The 23,319-nt window shown below is 40.8% G+C and overlaps 2 protein-coding genes across 3 annotated transcripts in view; one reads left to right on the top strand and one right to left on the bottom strand.

The window, feature by feature from the left end:
• Positions 1 to 23,319, bottom strand: part of RPGR (retinitis pigmentosa GTPase regulator) — a 307,056-nt gene that overhangs the window by 153,065 nt on the left and 130,672 nt on the right. The gene's annotated exons all lie outside the window — the stretch shown is intronic.
• The window catches only part of OTC (ornithine transcarbamylase), a 75,751-nt gene that overhangs the window by 50,084 nt on the left and 2,348 nt on the right, over positions 1 to 23,319 (top strand). The window contains exons 5-9 of the mRNA XM_086387679.1: positions 1,038 to 1,191; positions 3,193 to 3,315; positions 12,259 to 12,312; positions 12,393 to 12,542; positions 16,497 to 16,634. Of these exons, the coding sequence (XP_086243805.1) occupies positions 1,038 to 1,191; positions 3,193 to 3,315; positions 12,259 to 12,312; positions 12,393 to 12,542; positions 16,497 to 16,634 (619 nt within the window). The remainder of the gene's footprint in view (positions 1 to 1,037; positions 1,192 to 3,192; positions 3,316 to 12,258; positions 12,313 to 12,392; positions 12,543 to 16,496; positions 16,635 to 23,319) is intronic.

Below are 23,319 nucleotides of genomic sequence, written 5' to 3' on the forward strand. Positions count from 1 at the left end.
GAGTTCCTTAAAACTGAAATGACTAGAAGCCTCTGCTGTGGGGTTTCTGTTTAATAAGAAATAAGACATAATAATGAAAAAAGCAAGATTTTAAACAAAAAGCCATCCCTGTTATTTTTGTAAGGCTAAAACTTTAGCTGTGGGACCGCCATCACTCTGACACATGGAGAGAACTTAAACTCTGGGTCCCAGATTCTCATTCCAGGTTTTTGTCATCTGCACATTTGAGGCAATGTATTATAATGGTAAGATCATGGACTTTTGAAATTAAACTGACTTTGGTTTGAAGATGAGTTCTTCCAATGTAATGAGTTGTGTTAGCTGGGGCAGGTTACTAAACTTCTTTGTATTTCAGGTCCTTCAGCTATAAAATTAGAATAGTTATATCCATCTTCACTGCCCAACAGAAGCGTCCCATGTCAGGCAGAATGGCCCAGCTCTGGGGACCCCACTGTGCTTGGCCCTTGGTGGGAGCAGGCTGGGGAGGTTGTGGCCTTGACAGAAATGCTGTGACAGATCCCAAAGGTGCAGCACCTGGGGGCTGTCAGCTAATGGCACTCCTTCCAGAAGGTTCTCTCTTGAAAAACAATCTGTGTATTTACCTCCATGGTTGCCACACTGCTACTTTCTATTTTGTAGTGAAACTGCATACTTGAGGGGTGATGTCTCCCCTCCCAAATGCCACAATCCAGTTTACTAATTTTTCTCTATATATCTTGTCTTTGGTCTTGTCCCTTTCAACTTTACCAATTGTCATATATCAATTATAGTTCATCATTACAATTGATAGGCCCACAATTGGCTTCTTAGCACTGCAAAAAATACTACAATCAAGGCTAAGACATCAGGGGAACAACATCTGGCTTCTGTAATGACTACATATTTATCATTAGCTTTTAAACCTGTCATGTTGATAGGTAGTTGTAACAGTAAAAATCCTCGTGTATTAGCATTTCTTATGACTCTTTAAGATCCTAAATTACGAAGGAATCATTGAGCCTAATCAACTTGGATAATCTTTTCCTCATTTGCCACAGTGTGTTGTCTAGCATGACAGATGCCGTGCTGGCGCGAGTGTACAAACAATCAGATCTGGACCTCCTGGCTAAAGAAGCTTCCATCCCAATTGTCAATGGGCTGTCGGATTTGTACCACCCTATCCAGATCCTGGCTGATTACCTCACGCTCCAGGTTGGCTTACTTCTTTGCCTCACACAAGAGCAAAATCAATAAATAATTCCTAAGTAGCTCTAAATGGAAGCATTTAAATTGTGGTATTGGTGTTTTGTTTTCAAATAACATCTTGGCAGAGATGCATAGCATATGTGTACAACTTGATATCCAAGGAAGATAGGGCATTATTGAAAACAGACTAGAAGACACTTCAGTTCTCAAACCTTTGCTTTATGGGTGCCATATTTAACACAGTGGATGAACAGGGAGTGCTGGAGCACAGAAAATGGAAACATCTTTATGTCATGCATAATACGTCAGGTTCTATGATTTGGGAGTGAAGACTGATGGAGAGTGCTTTTAATATTCAAAATGGTAAATTACTAAATCACTTTCTGAGAAGAAGGCCATTTGCTATTATTTTAATAAACTGCTTAAGACTGGAGTTAAGAGCATGCAGAATTCATAGAATGGAGGTGCAGATTTAGGCATGTCCCTTCAAATTATGAACCTGAATACCTTTGAAAGATTCATCCTGTTGGGTTGGCCACAGCCAATCTACATAGTCTTGCCACTGGGAATCCTAACAACCATGGTTTCTGCATCTATGAACTATTCTGGGAGACAGGGCCAACTGGACAGGTCCACCTTGCTCCTCATTTGAATATGCCACACACATGTAAATGTGAGGTTAAACTCAATATGAAACTCTTGGGTGATGAAGATAAGATGAATGCAGAGAGGATATACTATGTTAGAAACCAAGCAGCTGTTACATACAACGTATGGCTTTACATATATGCCAGATAATTTAATGCTTCTCGCTGGGGTTTCATCATTACTAGTTTATATATTCATGAGGGACAGTGAAATGTTCTATTTATCATATTGTCCCCTGCAGGACCTGGTGCAATGCCTTCATAACAGACATGCTCAAAGTAGGAGTTGAATGAATAAATAGCAGCTTGTTAAGAGCATAGAATTTAAATCAGATGGACCTGGATTTACATCCTAGCTTAGCCCCTTAACTAATTTGTGATCTCCAAATTCGTTAGCCTTTCTCTTTTAAACATCTTAAAATCTTTACGCTTACATTTAAATCTCTTTACATTTGTAAATATATAAATGTATACAATATATGAAACCTACAGACACTTCAAGAAAAGTAAAACAAACACCCATGTGCCCATTATGCAGTTTTGGCAAATCTTACTTTAGAATTTTTTGTTTTTAAGTAAAATATTACAGGGACTTCCCTGGTGGTCTGGTGGTTAAGACCCCAGGGTTCCACTGCAGGGGGTGCAGGTTCAATCCCTGGTCAGGGAACTAAGATCCTACAACCCCATGCAGTGTGGCCAAAAAATATTACAGGTAGATTTCAAGTCCGCTGTGTAACTATCTTTGATCCCATTTCCTCCAACCCCTCAAAGACATTTTATCCTGGTGTTTGTATTTATGATTTCAAAGCATATGTTCATACTTTAACTGTCCATGTCAATATCCATAAGAAATCAAGTATATTAATGGTTTTTCAGCTATATAAACAGGAACATTCTCAATACCCATGCTATATTGTTCTAGGTGCATTGCATTTCCCCTTTCTTATTCTAATAAGTATAAGCTTCATAAAGGCAGAGGTTTTTGTCTCCTTTGTTCATTGTTATATCTCCAGGGCCAAGGACAGTGTCTGGACATGGATGGTTCTCAATTGTTGACTGAAAGAACAAATGCAACACAGATTCAGATTTGTGATATATGAAAATATTAATCTTCATATGTTCATATGATGTCTTGGCTTAAGATATTAGGATATTTTTTGGTGATTAGGACTTCTTTTTGGTGATTGTACCTTCATGTTATCAAATTGCTCTGTATAATGCAAAAAAAAAGTAGTTTCTTCATTCCAACAAAGCATTTAAAATCGAGATGTGGACTGTTTCTTTTATAGTAACTCTAATAATTGTTTCACAGAAGTGGATTTCCTCCTGGATGTAATTTCCTCCATCCCTTGCCTTTCAGGAACACTACAGCTCTCTGAAAGGCCTTACCCTCAGCTGGATTGGGGATGGGAATAACATCCTGCACTCCATCATGATGAGTGCGGCTAAATTCGGGATGCACCTTCAGGTGGCTACCCCAAAGGTAGGGAAACTTTCTGCCTTGAAACTAACCCCCCTTTGAAAGCATTCCCAGATACAATTACCTAGTGAAAAACAAACCTCTCTTCCATTCAAGGAGAGCACAGTTGAGGCTACAAAATTTAGGTTATGTTGCTATCCCTACTATTACAGCTATCCGGCCTCTTTTTTTTTTTTGTATCCGGCCTCTTGAGTGTCCAATTTCTCATCTCTACAAAAAGAGATAATCTTGGCTGATGCCTTTCATCTTGTGAGTTTCTGTGTTAAAAGCATGTCTGAATTATCCCTTTGAATGCCCTGAAACCAGCCATTATGATAACTGGCTTTCTTGTGTATTGCTACCACAAAGGCTGAAGAAAATAATGAAATCCAGACAGCCTAGAAATCTCAATGCATGGGGAAGATGCTGTCATTGTTTGAATATTACAGTTTGGTGGAAAAAAATTCAATCTAATGTGAAGGACACAGTGATGGCGTCTGCATCAGCTTAGTGTTTCAAAACTCAAATCCAAGGGTCCTTCAGCCTTTTAAATCTGAATCCTGGCTGCGAAGCTGACCTACCCTACTTCCTGTCCTGCTGTTAATCTCTCACAGGATGTATGGGAACGGGAACAGGCCTCCTTTTATAGGTCCAAAGTAACCCTTTTGATATATAAGAAACTAGTAATAATTGTTGTCTGTGAGAAGTGAAGCTGGGAGGTTCAAGGTTAGAGGTAGGAGGGAGACTTTATTTCTGCAATATATCCTTTTATATGGTTTAAATTTCTTAACATGTAAATGTTTTACATACATGATAAGTCCATAAATAAATACACTAAAATTAAAAAGTGCAGATCCTCCTAGGAGAAGCCCTATGTTACAAAACTCCCAGCTTCGAGTATAGGATTAATAGATGCAAATTAGTATATATAGGATGGCTACACAATAAAGTCCTACTGTACAGCACAGGGAAATATATTCGCTACCCTGTGATAAACCAGAATGGAAAAGAGTATGTATATTATATGTTTACATATATGTATGTATGTTCTTTTTATATATAATGGCATCTCCTTGCTGTGCAACAGAAATTAACACATTGTAAATCAATTAAACTTCAAACTTTTTTTTTAATTAATTTTATTTTATTTTTAAACTTTACAATATTGTATTAGTTTTGCCATGTATCGAAATGAATCCACCACAGGTATACCCGTGCTCCCCATCCTGAACCCTCCTCCCTCTTCCCTCCCCATACCCTCCCTCTGGGCCGTCCCAGTGCACCAGCCCCAAGCATCCAGCATCGTGTATCGAACCTGGACTGGCGACTCGTCTCATACATGATATTACACATAGATACTCCTAGCCTCATACGGAATGAGTAGGCCTTTTAGAGGATAAAAACTAATCCTACAAGTGACTCATACACAAATCAGTTCTGAGTGATCCCCACAGAACCTTTTACATAACCCATCTCTACTAAATTCTTTTCTTCGTTACGTTTCTTATTGGTTATGATTTCTGATCAGGAGCCTTTTGGAAGAAAAATGCCCCTAAATAGAAGCCATTGCAGAAAACAAAGGACAGAATTGACCTTTCCGTTAAGGGACGATGATTTATAGTATTGTGCACCAGTGTGTTTCTGGCTGAGCATGTGTTTGCTGTTATCGCAGTGGTCAATGCTGTAGTTCACTTTGATAACCTAAGACATTCAGAGGTGAGTGTATGAGGCCTAAAACTCACTCTCTGCTTCTGCTTCTTGAGTTTAAGATTGACTAAGGGATTTCTTTGGAAGAAATGATGCTAAAGCTGAAAATCCAGTACTTTGGCCACCTCATGCGAACAGTTGACTCATTGGAAAAGACCCTAATGCTGGGAGGGATTGGGGGCAGGAGGAGAAGGGGACGACAGAGGATGAGATGGCTGGATGGCATCACTGACTGGATGGACGTGAGTCTGACTGAACTCTGGGAGGTGGTGATGGACAGGGAGGCCTGGCGTGCTGCGATTCATGGGGTCGCAAAGAGTCAGACACGACTGAGTGACTGAACTGAACTAAAGGGATTTCTAGGGACACGGGACTATCAGGAAGGCCACAGGCAAACTAGAGTGATCTGGTCACCCAAATATCATGTCAGGCACAGTGCTTCGAGCTGATCCAACAGGCGAGCTCTGGAGTGGAGGTTATGCCCCAGTGTTGCCCCAACCTGAGACAGGGAGGATGGGCTTTTATCCTTGGAAGCAGTCATTGGTCAAGGGTAGCATGGAGAGGTGGGTGGTGAATCCTCTGGCAATTTTTTTCTTTGTGCTTTACTAGCTTCAGATTTTATCTTTGGATTCTTTTTTTTTTTTAATAATTGGAAGATAATTGCTTTACAGTATGGGCTGGCTTCTGCCATACAACAATGTGAATCAGCCACAAGTACACATATGGTCCCCTCCCTCCTGAACCTCACCCCCCACCCCATCCCACCCCTCTAGGTTGTCACAGAGCACCAGGCTGAGCTCCCTGTGCCCATACAGCAGCTTCCCACTTTGGCAGGAAGAGCAGCTGGGGAGTCAGAGGGCCATCTCCTAAAGAAGAGCTGAGTGTTAGGTATTAAAAGCACACTGATGGGGACGTCCCTGGTGGTCCAGTGGTTAAGAATCTGCCTGCCAATACAGGGGACACAGGTTCAATCCCTGGTCAGGGAAGATCCACATGCCACTGAGCAACTAAGCCCACGAGCTGCAACTACTGAAGCCCACGCTCTAGAAGCCTGCACACCGCAGCTAGAGAGTAGCCCTCACTCATGGCAGCTAGAGAAAGCCCTGGTGCAGCAATGAAGACCCAGCACAGCCAAAACTAAAACTAAATAAATAAATAAGTATATTTAAAAAGCACACTGAAAAGGGAAGAGGGGGCAAAAGATATAGATCAGGGTCCTCTGAGGGCCTCTGGGTAGAGCACCAGCATTGTCTGCTGCATCCTGCCAAAACCAAATGCAACAAACAAGGCAAAAGAAAATATTTTCCCTTCGTGTTCCTGCTGAACCAGTTCAAGTCAACGTACCCTGCTGCCTTAGTCTCCCAGGACTGCCATAACAAAGTCCCACAAACAGGGTGGCTCAACACAACAGAAATGTATTCTCTCACAGCTCTGGAGGCTAGAAGTCCAAAATCCAAGTGTTGGCAGGACAACACCCCACCACCACCACACATACACACACACACACAATGCCTCTAGGGGAGGATCCTTCCTTGTCTCTTTCCCACTTCCAGTAACTTCAGGCATTCCTTGCCTTGTGGCTGCATCACTCCAGCCTCTGCCTCCATCCTTCCTTTATTCCCATTTTCTCTGTCCATATGTTCCTCTTCTTATGAGGATATAAGTTATATTAAACTTAGACGAACCCTAATCCAGTATCGGTTTAGTTTAGTTGCTCAGTCATGTCTGACTCTTTGCAACCCCATGGACTGCAGCACACCAGGCTTCCCTGTCCATCACCAACTCCCAGAGCTTACACAAACTCATGTTCATCAAGTCAGTGATGCCATCCAATCGTCTTATCCTCAGTCGTCCCCTTCTCCTCCTGCCTTCAATCTTTCCCAGCATCAGGGTCTTTTCAAATGAGTCAGTTCTTCGCATCAGGTGGCCAAAGTATTGGAGTTTCAGCTTCAGCATCAGTCCTTCCAATGAATATTCAGGACTGATTTCCTTTAGGATGGACTGATTGGATCTCCTTGCAGTTGAAGGGACTTTCAAGAGATCTTCTCTAACACCACAGTTAAAAAGCATCAATTCTTCGGTGCTCAGCTTTCTTTTTGGTCCAACTCTCACATTCATGCATGACCACTGGAAAAACCATAGCTTTGACTAGATGGACCTTTGTTGGCAAAGTAATGTCTCTGCTTTTTAATATGCTGTCTAGGTTGGTCATAGCTTTTCTTCCAAGGAATAAGCATCTTTTAATTTCATGGCTGCAGTCACCATCTGCAGTGATTTCGGAGCCCAGTATTACCTCCTTTTAACTAAGTACATCTGCAAAGACCCTACTTCTAAAAAAAGGTCACATTCTAGGACTGGTGGTCCAGTGGTTAAGAATCCACCTAGCAGTGCAGGGTACATGGGTTCGATCCCTGGTCAGGGAACTAAGATTCCACATGCCCCGGAGCAAATTAGCCTCTATTAGTGAGACCATGGAGAAGGCACTGGCGACCCACTCCAGTACTCTTGCCTGGAAAATCCCATGGATGGAGGAGCCTGGTAGGCTGCAGTCCATGGGGTCGCGAAGGGTCGGACACGACTGAGCGAATTCACTTTCACTTTTCACTTTCATGTATTGGAGAAGGAAATGGCAACCCACTCCAGTGTTCCTGCCTGGAGAATCCCAGGGACGAGGGAGCCTGTTGGGCTGCCGTCTATGGGGTCACACAGAGTCGGACAACGACTGAAGAGACTTAGCAGCAGCAGCAGTGAGACCACATGCTCTGGAGCCCACACACTACAACTATAAAGACTGTGGCCTGCAATAAAAGATCTCACATACTGAAATTAAGATCCTGAGCATGCAATTAAGACCCGACACAGCCAAATAAATATATTTTTAAAAGGTCACATTCTGAGGTTCTGGTGGGGAATAAATGTTTGGAAGACATTCTTCTACCTAATACACTTGCCATGGAAGAAATGCCAGGTAGGCAGCATAGGGTGTCACCTTATTATATATAGTAAACTTTGGGTACTCAGAGAGCTAACTCTTATAAGAGAGAATTCTCTCTCATTCAGCAAAAACTGAGATAAAAGGTCAGATTTGACATGTGAATAAGGTAGTTCTTCATTTTATGGGAAAACAGCACGCTTTTGCTGCAAATCTAGTCTGAGGAAGGGCTCTATATTAATGCAAACAATTTTACAGATAAAATATATATTCACAATTATTGTTCCCTGCTATAAGGTGTTTTTGGAAAGGTTTTATTCTGTTGGAGAAATACATGATTTAAACATTTTATTGTATGTCCAAGATGTTTTATTAACATCAAAGGGAAAAAATTCCAATGTTACAGAGTAATTTCAGTATTGTTCTTATGCAGAAACTCATTTAAATGATAACAAGTACTAAAACCTGGTTAAATCTGGGTGGGAGTAAGAGTTTTTAAAAGTCTTCTGGAAAGTCTGAAGTGTAGAAGGTGCTCCATCAATTTATAAGTAGACCCATTTCCTTTAAAGATAAAGCTAGCAGGTTTATTATAAATTTAAGAAGCACTGAAAAATTTCCAAGGCCATAATTAATCTATTTCTCCATCCTTTAACCAAGAATAACTTACATGTTTGAGAAAACATAATTTTGTCCTGGATTGTAAAGTTATTCCATAAACTATTGATGGTAATGATTTTAACATTGTTCTAAGTGAGTATTTAGACTGAACTGGGTTTGTTAATCACCTTCATCTGGTTTTGAGATTTATGTCAAAGCCAATGAGTGATTTAGTACTGAAAGCTTAGCTGTGAGTAAAGAATTCCTCTTTGTATTCTCAGTCATGGCCCAATGCATTCAAGGTTGGGTGATTTTGTAATTTCCAAACCACTGTATTGGTTCTCTAAGTACTTATTGATTCCTTCTATAAGAATGATTATACTTGGAAGTATAAAACCTGCTTTCCAGAGGGAAGGCTGAATTTTCAGGGCAGGAGGTACCTGGGGTAAGAGCCAAGCCTCTTCATTTATGTTTAACGGTATGAATGGTCACAACATGAGTTACTAAATTAGCAAGCCTTTATTAATTAGCTATTTATGGCTATTGAGGATGATAAAGCTGCAAAAAGATCTGCAGGAATCATCACCATCTGATAGCTTCTATCCTCAAGAATTTTTTTATTGAGAGAAGGAACTATGATAGATAAACATGTGTAAATAACACAATTTCCAATGAATAAACCTGAACATCCCTGTTGTGGGCTGAGTTTCCTGAGAAGCCGACTCGGAGACAGGTTTCAGCCTACAGGTTGTTGATGCTGGCGTGCCCTTAAGAAGGGCGGGGAAGGAAACAGGAGAAATCAAACTGCGATGCAGGCCCGAGAGCAGCCTCAGCTGACCTGATAGAGAATTCTAGATCTGAGATGGTCATTTAAGTGTTGTTGCAGGTTGGGAGGAGGGAGTCAGGTTTTCATGTCCCCCCATCAATCAGTCCCTGAATGCAGGTGGCCTTGGAAGGGTATGCGACCTTGGGTGCATCAGCTCTCTGCAGCTGTGCCAGTGCCCAACTAGGGCTGACAGCTGAAAGCCACCTTCCAGCACATGCGCAGCAGCTGGAGCACAAGTCCATTATTCATGAAGGGGATCTGGGTGGCATACCACACCCATCGCTGTGCCCTACTGAGAGTTTATAAAAATGAGGCATAAATCAATTCTAAGAATTCAGGAAAATGAGAAGGATGGGGAAGCTGAGAATAATGATGGTGTTTTGACTGACGAGCCTTCCACTTGGAGGGTCTGGAGGTGGGGCTGGCCCAGGGTTTTGACAAAGGAAGAGCTGACATGTTCCAATAAAGACGCCCAGGAGGAGACAGAGGGGGAAGCGTTCAAGGGTGAAAGGCTGTGACGGCAGCAAAGGGCAAGACGTGTATAAGTATGACAATGAGATTGGTTTTCCTGCAGCAGATGTTGAGAAAAATTAAGAGAGACAGAAGCAAGAGATGTCGGTGGGAAGCCTTGATACCCTTAATCAGCTTCGACTTATGGAACAAGTGGTAAACATTGAAGGCTTCGGAGATTATTCGTGCTGCTGTGTATAGCGCAGATTGAAGGAAGATGGAAGAAGACGGGCTACCTGTGGGGTCTAGAAGAGCTGGGGGGCCTTCAGCTGTTTCCACAGTGTCCCCTCACCTAAGATCAGATCAGATCAGATCAGTCGCTCAGTCGTGTCTGACTCTTTGCGACCCCATGAATCACAGCACGCCAGGCCTCCCTGTCCATCACCAACTCCCGGAGTTCACCCAGACTCACATCCATCGAGTCAGTGATGCCATCCAGCCATCACATCCTCTGTTGTCCCCTTCTCCTCCTGCCCCCAATCCCTCCCAGCATCAGAGTCTTTTCCAATGAGTCAACTCTTCGCATGAGGTGGCCAAAGTACTGGAGTTTCAGCTTTAGCATCAGTCCTTCCAAAGAAATCCCAGGGCTGATCTCCTTCAGAATGGACTGGTTGGATCTCCTTGCAGTCCAAGGGACTCTCAAGAGTCTTCTCCAACACCACAGTTCAAAAGCATCAATTCTTCAGCGCTCAGCCTTCTTCACAGTCCAACTCTCACATCCATACATGACCACAGGAAAAACCATAGCCTTGACTAGACAGACCTTTGTTGGCAAAGTAATGTCTCTGCTTTTGAATATGCTATCTAGGTTGGTCATAACTTTCCTTCCAAGGAGTAAGCGTCTTTTAATTTCAGGGCTGCAGTCACCATCTGCAGTGATTTTGGAGCCCAGAAAAATAAAGTCTGACACTGTTTCCACTGTTTCCCCATCTATTTCCCATGAAGTGATGGGACCAGATGCCATGATCTTCATTTTCTGAATGTTGAGCTTTAAGCCAACTTTTTCACTCTCCTCTTTCACTTTCATCAACAGGCTTCTGAGTTCCTCTTCACTTTCTGCCATAAGGGTGGTGTCATCTGCATATCTGAGGTTATTGATAATTCTCCCGGCAATCTTGATTCCAGCTTGTATTTCTTCCAGTCCAGCGTTTCTCATGATGTACTTTGCATATAAGTTAAATAAACAGGGTGACAATATACAGCCTTGACGTACTCCTTTTCCTATTTGGAACCAGTTTGTTGTTCCATGTCCAGTTCTAACCGTTGCTTCCTGACCTGCATACAAATTTCTCAAAAGGCAGGTCAGGTGGTCTGGTATTCCCATCTCTTTCAGAATTTCCCACAGTTGATTGTGATCCACACAGTTAAAGGCTTTGGCATAGTCAAAAAAGCAGAAATAGATGTTTTTCTGGAACTCTCTTGCTTTTTCCATGATCCAGTGGATGTTGGCAATTTGATCTCTGGTTCCTCTGCCTTTTCTAAAACCAGCTTGAACATCAGGAAGTTCACGGTTCACATATTGCTGAAGCCTGGCTTGGAGAATTTTGAGCATTACTTTACTAGCGTGTGAGATGAGTGCAATTGTGTGGTAGTTTGAGCATTCTTTGGCATTGCCTTTCTTTGGGATTGGGAGACCAGAGTGAGCAAGCAAGGAACCTCGGGTGCAAAATTCATGCTTGCATGACTGTCAGTGAGTGCCTCACTGAAGTCCTGACCCTGCCCTCACCAAACAAACCCAAACACATATATTTCAGCAAAAACAGTACATTTGCTATGCAAAGGCAATTTCAAAGCCAGCTCCCTGCCTGCAGAACAGTGGCTGGAGAGACTAAGATGTGTGTGTGCAGGCTCTTAGTATTTAGCTGAGACGCTGAGGGGAGGTTTCTCTGAGGAGGAAACATTTGAGCTGAGAGCACTGAGACCTGAAAGCATTATCCACATGGAGTGGATAGGAAAAAGCATTTCAGACCAAAGGAAAACAAAAGCATTAAAAAGAAAAAAACAAACCGCTTGTAGAAAGACTCTGAGACAGAAATGCAGTAAGTTGTAGACTTATGTATACAATCTTCTTAAACTATTAGAGGAACAAGAAAGGCGCTACCAAGAGCTGGAAAGCACCACACGCCGTTTATCTTTAGGACTAAAGAGGTCAAAAGTAATCAAAGCAAAATGGGGCAACTGATTACCTTTTTAAATTCCCAAAAGCACTCTTAAGCTTTCAAATTCTAGATGTCAACATCATATTCTACTGAACATGAGGAGTAGGCATGTTCAGTAGGTTGGGCTACGACTTAAAGCAGAAACAGGAAAGAGCAGGAATATTGTTGAAAGTGATGCATATATAATTCAAAAAAAAAAACCCACACCAAATAACAGTTAATTCTTTCCCCTGCAGGGTTATGAGCCGGATCCCAGTATAACCAAGATGGCAGAGCAGTATGCCAAGGAGGTACGCTCCTTATATGTAAAGGTGTCATTGTCTTTCCCTGTTTCGTGAAGTTCTTTAACCAGCTTGCTTGTGTATGCCAGAACGGTACCAAGCTGTCGCTGACAAATGATCCATTGGAAGCAGCTTGTGGAGGCAATGTATTAATTACAGACACTTGGATAAGCATGGGACAAGAAGAGGAGAAGAAAAAGCGGCTCCAGGCTTTCCAAGGTTACCAGGTTACAATGAAGGTACAAATTGATGCCTCCCTGAAGGTTCATTAATCCCATTCATAAAGGCCACAATCAGCTAATCACTCAACCACTTTTGGGAGAGCAGACTGTCCTTTCCTTCCTTATCAAGGACACGCTGATTGTATCCCCCAGTGATTTCTCTCCTCCTGAAGATGAGCTCTGCCCTTTGGAAAGACACTTTTGTCCAGAATGAAGGAATTGAAACCCAGGCAGAAGAGAGAAGCCAGCCTTTCCCTCTCGCAACAGCAGAGGCATCAGAATGCTTGATGATCTGTTCAGATATACTAGGCGACTTCTGTTGCAAGTAGTTTCTTTTGATTTCAGCTCTAAGAAAAGCCCCATAGTTCAGTACTTCAGGCTAGCCCTTGCCTCTATTTTCCAAGGACTTTTTTTTAAAATTTTATTTTATTTTTAAACTTTACATAATTGTATTAGTTCTGCCAAATATCAAAATGAATCCGCCACAGGTATACATGTGTTCCCCATCCTGAACCCTCCTCCCTCCTCCCTCCCCATACCATCCCTCTGGGTCGTCCCAGTGCACTAGCCCCAAGCATCCAGTATCGTGCATCAAACCTGGACTGGCATCTCGTTTCTTACATGATATTTTACATGTTTCAATGTCATTCTCCCAAATCTTCCCACCCTCTCCCTCTCCCACAGAGTCCATAAGACTGTTCTATACATCAGTGTCTCTTTTGCTGTCTCGTACACCGGGTTATTGTTACCATCTTACTAAATTCCATATATATGCGTTAGTATACTGTATTTATGTTTTTCCTTCTGGCTTACTTCACTCTGTATAATAGGCTCCAGTTTCATCCACCTCATTAGAACTGATTCAAATGTATTCTTTTTAATGGCTGAGTAATACTCCATTGTGTATATGTACCATAGCTTTCTTATCCATTCATCTGCTGATGGACATCTAGGTTGCTTCCATGTCCTGGCTATTATAAACAGTGCTGTGATGAACATTGGGGTACACGTGTCTCTTTCCCTTCTGGTTTCCTCAGTGTGTATGCCCAGCAGTGGGATTGCTGGATCATAAGGCAGTTCTATTTCCAGTTTTTTAAGGAATCTCCACACTGTTCTCCATAGTGGCTGTACTAGTTTGCATTCCCACCAACAGTGTAAGAGGGTTCCCTTTTCTCCACACCCTCTCCAGCATTTATTATTTGTAGACTTTTGGATCGCAGCCATTCTGACTGGTGTGAAATGGTACCTCATAGTGGTTTTGATTTGCATTTCTCTGATAATGAGTGATGTTGAGCATCTTTTCATGTGTTTGTTAGCCATCTGTATGTCTTCTTTGGAGAAATGTCTATTTAGTTCTTTGGCCCATTTTTTGATTGGGTCGTTTATTTTTCTGGAGTTGAGCTGTAGGAGTTGCTTGTATATTTTTGAGCTTAGTTGTTTGTCAGTTGCTTCATTTGCTGTTATTTTCTCCCATTCTGAAGGCTGTCTTTTCACCTTGCTAATAGTTTCCTTTGATGTGCAGAAGCTTTTAAGGTTAATTAGGTCCCATTTGTTTATTTTTGCTTTTATTTCCAATATTCTGGGAGGTGGGTCATAGAGGATCCTGCTGTGATGTATGTCAGAGAGTGTTTTGCCTATGTTCTCCTCTAGGAGTTTTATAGTTTCTGGTCTTACGTTTAGATCTTTAATCCATTTTGAGTTTATTTTTGTGTATGGTGTTAGAAAGTGGTCTAGTTTCATTCTTTTACAAGTGGTTGACCAGATTTCCCAGCACCACTTGTTAAAGAGATTGTCTTTAATCCAAGGACTCTTAAGTCCAGATTAGTTTTGCTAACTGCCTCCAGGGCACTCCCAGGGGAATTCCATCTATTCTGATGCCTGTCATTAAGCTCTGAAGTATGGCTTGTCAACCTTGAGCGTGACTGAGAATTGACTGGAGTTGTTAATACACAGCTGGCAGGACCCCCACTTCTCCAGGGATTCTAAATCAGTAGGTCAGGGGTGGGACCCAAGAATTTGCATTTCTGCCAAGTTCCCAGGTGGTGCAATGCTGCTGCCCCAGGGTCAAGCTTTGAGAACCACTGTTCTGCAGGAATATCCTAAAAGTCAGGTGTATATTGGGATTCTGTCTGCAGAGCAATTCCTTTGTTTGGTGGAGAATGGGATTAAGCAATTGCAATAGATGTTTTATTGATAAAATATTTAAAATATAAATACAAGCCCCTTATTTATACATGACAATAGAATGAAATTAGAAAAATAAAGTGAAAATGTATTTGCCCTAGCCCCTTAACAGTGACTATTCCCAGAGGTAGCCACTGTTTAACAATTTGATGTGTCTCTTTGCAGACCTTTTCTGTGTATTTACATATTCCTATACACACCCACACCCCTACACCTCTAATGATTTATCATAAATGATAGATTAGACATATTATTCTGACTTACTTTTTCCACTTAACAAATCTTAGATTTTCTTGTCCATTCATTTAGATATTTTTCCTTCTTTTTAATGACTGCATAGAATTCCAAAGTATGAGTGGGCCTTATTTTATCCATTTCCTGTAAAAAAAAAATTAGGCTATTTCCAATTATCCCAATTACAAACAATGCTGCAGTGAAGATCCTCATATATATATTTCTTTGTGCAGGTATTATAGAGAATAGAATTCTCTATAATTTAGAGAGAATTTAGGGAGAAGAATTTCTGGGTGAAGTAGTATATACTTTTTAAAATATGAGAAATACTGCTAAACTGCCCATCCAAAAAGATTTGACAATTTATAACTTCCTTCCACACTCTCTCCATTTATTTGCTATTTACACTTGTAATTTTAAAAAATCTGTATCTCATGCTTTTTAAAATTTGTGTTTCTTTGATTACTAGTGAAGTTAAACATCTATGAATGTTTATTGGCCATTTCCATATGTTTTTCTATAAACTGCTATCATATTCTTTCATATTATATCATATCATATTCTTTGCCCATTTTCTATTTTTTTTTTAACAAAACAAAAAAGGTTTAGCACAAAGGCAGTAATTTTGAGGGAAGAATTTATGAGGGAATATAGTTTTGAATCTGTAAGTGAACAATGAAAATGGATGGGAAAATGTAATTTTTAGGAATTAACTGTTAGAGAAAATTAAAATTGTTAGAACATTTACATGAAGAATGAATCACCTAGTGTATAGTGCCCATAATCCTGTTTAATGCAGTCCTATCTCAGAGCTCTTTTTCAACATTGTTTTAACCAGTAATTAAATTTGCTTCAAGTGCTAAAAACCATAATTTGGAGACAGGCTAAAAAATATAATACAATCATGTAAAGGCAACCTTTAATATATTGGGTTGGCCAAAAATTTCATTTTGGTTTTTCTGTACCATCTTACGGGAAAACCCAAATGAACTTTTTGGCAAACCCAATATGTTGGGATATAATTGGTGATTTTTGCTCTCATCTGCATCTTACCCTAGTAGAATTCTTTACTGAAAGGTCCACTATCTCACTAGACAGAGTACTAGAAAACTGAATTAGTGGTTTTATTTGGAGTGGTGATCTTCCAAATTAAAAAAATGACTAGAAAGTTTCATAAGCTGAAAGTATATACATTTCTGCTGGGTGCCTTGAGCTGAAATCCTCAGTCTGCCCCTTTATCTCTCCCTTTGCATGGACCTTTGAGCTTCCCTGATGGCCCAGACTGTAAAAAGTCTGCCTGCAGTGCAGGAGATCTGGGTTCAATCCCTGGATCAGAAAGATCCCCTGGAGAAGGAAATGGCAACCCACTCCAGTATCCTTGCCTGGGAAATCCCGTGGACGGAGGAGCCTGGCAGGCTACAGTCCATGGAGTTGCAAAGAGTCGGACACAACTGAGTGACTTCACTTGACTCCAGGTCAGAGACGCTGACTCTGAAGAAGACAAATGTGATAGCTACGTATCAAAACACAGTCTTATCTCCATCTCTTCTGTAGACTGCTAAAGTTGCTGCCCCTGACTGGACATTTTTACACTGCTTGCCCAGAAAGCCAGAAGAAGTGGACGATGAAGTGTTTTATTCTCCACGATCTCTTGTATTCCCGGAGGCCGAAAACAGAAAGTGGACAATCATGGTAAGCAAGAAATGGGGATTGGAGGATGGGGAATTCTCTGTGTGGCTCCAACTTGGTCATTCACGCCTTTTGGTAAACAATAAGCAGCTGGTATTACCCACATACATTACTTGCTCATATGGTATCTATTTTTTTCCAGAAAGTTCACAGTAGATCATTAGTGCTTAAAGCATGTATAGTTTTTAATGGAGTAAGACTGACCCCCATGTAAATATATCTGTTTTAGTAAAAATTCTTACCATTGTTGATCAGCCTGAACACTAGCCACCATTGCCTGTCAACCATAATAGGTTGTATAATTCTTATACAATAATTTTAGAATCCCCTTGTTAATGTTTACAGAAGCCCCTAATTCAGTGCCTGGCACAAAATGGGCATTGAAAGAAATATTATTTCCTTCCTCCTCTCTTTCTTCCCTTCTGTCATTGCCTAGGTAATTGTTTGGTTCTCTACTGGCTTTAGACAGTAGAGAAACATTGTTCTTAGGTATAGAACATTGCCAAAATTGCAGCAAGACTAATCTTAAAAATTATTAGTCCCTTTAACAAAATGCCACTAGTTTCATCTTCACCACCACTATTCTTGGAAACATTAACCTCACATCTCTGCTTTACAATATCTCAAATACCATGTTTTTCTCTGGAAAATGGAACACTCCAGTGCCATAATTTAGTACCACCATTTTTTAGTTTTTGGTGATTTAACTGATCTCCATTACTATATCAGCTAGGGTCTTCCTGGAAAACAAAAAAAGTCTACTTCAGGTAGAGAAATAAAAAGAAATTTGTTAAAAGACATTAGGCACTTCCCAGAATGATTCATTATTGTATATCACATATTCAGAAACACAGGCAGGAAAACTGCCCAACAACACTGTGCTTCTTTTGTAACCAAAACACCACTGACACAGCCTCCCATAGCCTGGTACCTAATGCCCTGGAAACAAAATGCCAGATAACCCATTATAGCTTCCATGGAGGAGAAAATGGCAACTGGCTCCAGTATTCTTGCCTGGGAAATCCCATAGACAGAGGAGCCTAGCGGGGAGCCTGGCAGGCCATGGTACAGGGGATCACAAAGATTCAGACACGACTGAGCACACACATACACAAAACATTTAGTATGTTATCTAATACACTGTAAATATTGTTATTATAATTATCATCACCACTATCGTCTTCATTGTTGATCTAATGCAGAGATTTGAGCTCCAGTATGGCTTCCCTGCTGGCTCAGATGGTAAAGAATCTGCCTACAATATGGGAGACCTGGGTTCGATCCCTGGGTTGGGAAGATCCCCTGGAGAAGGGAACGGTTACCCACTCTAGTATTCTTGCCTGGATAATTCCATGGACAGAGGAGCCTGGCAGGCTCTAGTCCATGGTTGCAAAGAGTCAGACATGACTGAGTGACTTTCATACACACACATGAATCCCTTTGCAATGAAAAGTGGTATATCAGGCCCAAGTTGTCATATCTAATGAGAGGAATGACTTTTTTTTTTTTTTTTTTTTTTACTGTACCTTTCAGCTTACAGCCTCAGGACACTAACTTTGGCCAAAATGGCAATTATCATGTCATTTAGACCAGTGCCTCTAAAGCTTTTGATCCATTTGATCCATTTGAATCACCTAGGGACTTGTTAAGTGCAAATTTGGATTTGGTCTGAGATGTGGCCCAAGATTCAGCATTTTTAATAAGCAACCAGGTAATGAAGATGCTGCTGTCCTGCAGACCACATTTTGAAGAGCAAAGATCCAGATGCAAAAAAAAAAAAAAAAAAAAAAGTGAGCTCTCCAGCCATATACCTCAGGAAGAAACATAGCAACGAATTTTCCTCAAGCTCTAGTCTTTATCAGAAGATGACGGCAATGACGAAGATAGATCAACCCAAATCTGTTAAAATAGATTCTTTTGTAGAAATTCAGGGGCCGGAGGGGGATCTAAAAGTACATTTTCCAAAATATAATTATGAAGATGCTCTGTACTTCTGAATTTTTAAAGAGCTTATTATGCACTTGTGTGTATATATATTATACACACATACACACATATATATACACACATATTCACAGTGAAGTCTTATGCCCACCCATTTTCCACCATCTAAGTCCTACCACCCTCTCTCCATCTCCCACCTTCCTGAGGTATCCACTTCCCCTAATGGGTAAATTTATTTAAAAAAAAAAGATGCACAGCCATATCAAAATGAAAGTAAAGAATCTAAAATAGAAAGAATGCTTGACTGGGAATGAGAAGACTTGAATTCTGTAACTGTCTTTGATACTAGTCAGCCATATCATTTTGGCTAACTGTGACCTCTCTGGGTCTCAGTTTCCTTCCACATAAAATAAGTAGGTTGAGCTATCTAGATGGCAAATGACTTTTAATCTTAGGTCTTCAATCTCATCAGCGGGCTACATGAAGTCCTACGTTCAGAAGCTTCTAAGCCTGCCTGTGGTCTCAGAAGGAAAGAGCGACATAACTGACTAGCGATACCCGACATGGATTCTGGAAGGGGGTTGGTGACACACACGCTGTCCTCTTTATGTCTCCAAACCAGATGATGTGGACATCCCACTGAGTTAAGTTCATTTCAGCAACCATATACTGAGCATCTACTATGTACCAGGTTCTCTGCCAGGCACTGCAGATTAAGAAAAAAAGAATATTGTTCAGTCTCTGCACAGTCTGTACAATTCATAGAAGCATGGCATTTTCAAGTGGGATGAGATCTTACAGATTATCTAAATTCCTATTTTATAGGCAGAGAAATTATTCTTAGATGGCTTATTTAGAATGGCATTTAGGTTCAGCACTGCTCTGCTAGATTCTTCTGGAACGTTCTAAAGATACAATACCTGTTTTCCTCTAGAATCTCCCTATCCAACACAGTAGCCACTAGGGGCATGTGGCTATTTAAATTTAGACTTCAGCTAACTAAGTGGAGAAGGAAATGGCACCCCACTCCAGTATTCTTGTCTGGAGAATTCCATGGACAGAGGAGCCTGGCGGGCTACAATCCATGGGGTTGCAAAGAGTCAAACACAACTGAGCAACCAAACAACAAAAATGAACTAAAAGATAATAAAATATAAGATTCAATTTCTCAGACATACTAACCACATTTTAAGTGTTCAATAGTCACATAGGGCTGGTGGCTCCACTATTTGTATTTGACAGCATAGACAGGGAATGTTTCCATCATGACAGAAAGTCCTACTGGGCAGCACTACTGTCTAGAGGGTGATTTCCACACACAGTTTCATTTACAGTCAGGATAGAAGAAGGAAGGAGAGACACAATCCAGCCTCAAGTTCTGAGGTGCCCATAATGACTAATGTAATAACTAAATAGGTGATGGGCTTGTTCTAAAAGCATATAACATTTTTAAAGCAAACGTGTACTCATTCAGCACTCACACTAGCTTTTTAAGGCCCTCATACTGGGAGATTTCCAGCAGTGCTTTTCAGAACACTCTGGTAATCACATCATTCTCTCCATAGTGCACAGGCCTTTGGATCTCTTTGTTTAAAAAAAAAAAAAAAGAAAACAACACACACACACACACACACACACACCCTCTCCTCACCACAAAGCTTGCTTTTATATTTTTCAATAATTACGAAGGCTACAGGACTCACAAAACGTGAGGTGGGTTTCTTCCTCTGCCTACAAATTTTACTGTGGAGCTAAAGAAACCTAAAGGGACCCTGCAAAAAATCTGCCACTTCAAAGTACTACTTATCAGGATGACCTTTAGATATACAACACCATTGCGAATGTAGTTCATAGTATTTTACCATCTCTTCTCTCCAAGTGAGGGGTGCCAGATAAAATACAGGATAACCAGCTACAGTGGAGTTTCAAATGTGGTGTGGTGTTTAGACAATTTATTAAGACAATAAAGAACTGTTTAGTATACACATGTCCTAAGGGCTTTCTTCATAGCTCAGTCGGTAGAGAATCTGCCTGCAATGCAGGAGACCTAGGTTCGATACCTGGGTCGGGAAGATCCCCTGGAGAAGGAAATGGCACCCCACTCCAGTATTCTTGCCTGGAGAATGTTGCAAGAGTCGGACACAACTTAGCGACTAAACACCACCACCAATAGACATGTTCTATGTAATATTTGGAATATACTTATAGTTTAAGAAAAATTGTTGTTGACCTGAAATCCCTGCTTATGTATGTATGTATATATGTATGTCTGTATCTAACTACATCTGGCAGCAGCTCTACTCATAATTAACTTTCTAAGATTAAATACTTGAAAATAAATTTGACATATGCTATGACCATTAAAAACAAAACCAAACCTAAGAGGTGACCCCAGGAACTCATAAAAAAGCTTAAAATATTTTACTGGAAGATGTTCTTATCCTAGTGTTTGACCTTTCTGTCTTCTTCCTGTCATTGAGATCTCAACTTAAATGTCACTCTTTAACAAGATTTTCCCTGTCCACCATCTCTAAGTGGTTCCCCAACCTCCTTTATCCTGTTTTGTTTTTTTTTTTTGTAATTTTCTAATGACATTTATCACTCCTTGGTATTTTATTTTTTATTTGTTACCTGTCCTCTCCCCATAATGATACGTGCTCAATACATTTTTGTAGCCTGAAGGCAATACAGAATACTGTTTGGTTCTCAAACATGGGCTTTGGAAATCAAGTTAAAATTCTGGCTCTCTGTGTGGTCTTGGGAAAGTATCATAACTCCTCTAAGTCCAGTTTATTCATATGAAAATGGTGGTCAAGGAGTAGGACAGGTAGGTAGAGATTCACACCTCACTGCCACCACTCAGGAAATACCTGTGCTGCAGTCTCCTCGTCTGTATTTCATATCTCTTCCTACCTCACACAGTAGAAAAGGATATTACATAGTCTGGTCAAAAAGCAACAGCACTCAGAAATAAAAAGGAATGAATGAGTCATTTGTACTGATGTGGATAAACCCAGAGCCTGTTGTACAAAGTGAAGTAAGTTAGAAAGAGAAAAACAAGTATCACATATTAATGCATCTGCATGGAGTCTAGAAACATGGTACTGATGAACCTATTTGCATGACAGGAATGGAGATGCAGATGCAGAGAACAGACTTGTGGACACAGGGAAGAGGGGGTGGATGAGCTGAGGGAGTAGCGCTGACATACACACACTACCGTATGTAAGACACATGGCTACTGGGAAGCTGCTGTACAGCACAGGGAGCTCAGCTTGGTGCTCTGCGATGGCCTAGAAGGGTGGGACTGGCAAGGGGTGTGGGAGGGAGGCTCAAGAGGCAGGGGATATATGTATACTTAGAGCTGATTCACTTTTTTGTACAGAAGAAACCAATACAACATTGTAAAGCAATTATATTTAAATAAAAATAAAATAAAAGGAAGAATGCAAAAAAAAAAAAAAGAAGAAGCAAGAGCAAGTACCTGAAAGGCAGTAAAACTACCTCTTAAGAGTAGAGTCAGAGAAACTTGGGTCCAAACCCAGTTCTGTGTTGTTTCCAGGCTTGAGTTTCTCATCTATAAGTGATAATAGCAGAGATTGCCTTAGAAGGTTGTTGTGTTACACAAGCTAATTTACAAACACTTCTCTCTACCTTACTGCAGTACCTAGCACAGTGATAATATCAGCAACAGTGATGACGACAAATGTTGATGGTAAGACACTTAGTCTGGTACATAGTAAGCACTCAGTCAGCATTTGTTATCATCACTGTTTCTGATATTATTACTAATGTTGTGATTCTGGAAGTTGAGAAGAGTAAAAGTGAAAATTCCTGTTTGCTGCTGATGGGAAGCTGTACTCTAGCTTATAAATATTCTTTCAGGAGAACCCAGATTCAGAAAGACATTATTCATTAAGCTTAATAATCTACATCTAATTTATTCTAAACTTTTCTAGGTTACAAGTATCCAAACCACAGTGAAAACACAAGGATGGGAGGAATTCTATTTCTCTACAACCAGCCAATAGTCAGTCAGTTCAGTTCAGTTGCTCAGTCATGTCCGACTCTTTGCGACCCCATGAACTGCAGCACGCCAGGCCTCCCTGTCCATCACCAACTTCCAGAGTCCACCCAAACCCATGTCCATTGAGTCAGTGATGCCATCCAACCATCTCATCCTCTGTCGTCCCCTTCTCCTCCTGCCCCCAATCTTTCCCAGCATCAGGGTCTTTTCCAGTGAGTCAGCTCTTCGCATGAGGTGGCCAAAGTATTGGAGTTTCAGCTTCAACATCAGTCCTTCCGATAAACACCCAGGACTGATCTCCTTTAGGATGGACTAGTTGGATCTCCTTGCAGTCCAAGGGACTCTCAAGAGTCTTCTCCAACACCACAGTTCAAAAGCATCAATTCTTCGGTGCTCAGCTTTCTTCAGAGTCCAACTCTCACATCCATACATGACCACTGGAAAAACCATAGCCTTGACTAGACGGACATTTGTTGGCAAAGTAATGTCTCTGCTTTTTATTTTTTCTTTATATATATATATATTTTTTTAATTAACATGATTAAAAGTGACAGCATATTATCTTAGATACTTACCTATTTGTGTGTGTGTGTGTGTGTGTGTGTATATATATACATATATATATACACACACCATCTGAGCCACTTTTTAATATGCTGTTTAGGTTGGTTATAACTTTCCTTCCAAGGAGTAACTGTCTTTTAATTTCATGCCTGC

The sequence above is a fragment of the Bos grunniens genome, chromosome X (genome assembly GCF_055505025.1).
Source record: "Bos grunniens cultivar Pamir isolate PY7600 chromosome X, Bosgru_T2T1.0, whole genome shotgun sequence".
In the NCBI taxonomy this organism is placed as follows: Eukaryota; Metazoa; Chordata; class Mammalia; order Artiodactyla; family Bovidae; genus Bos; species Bos grunniens.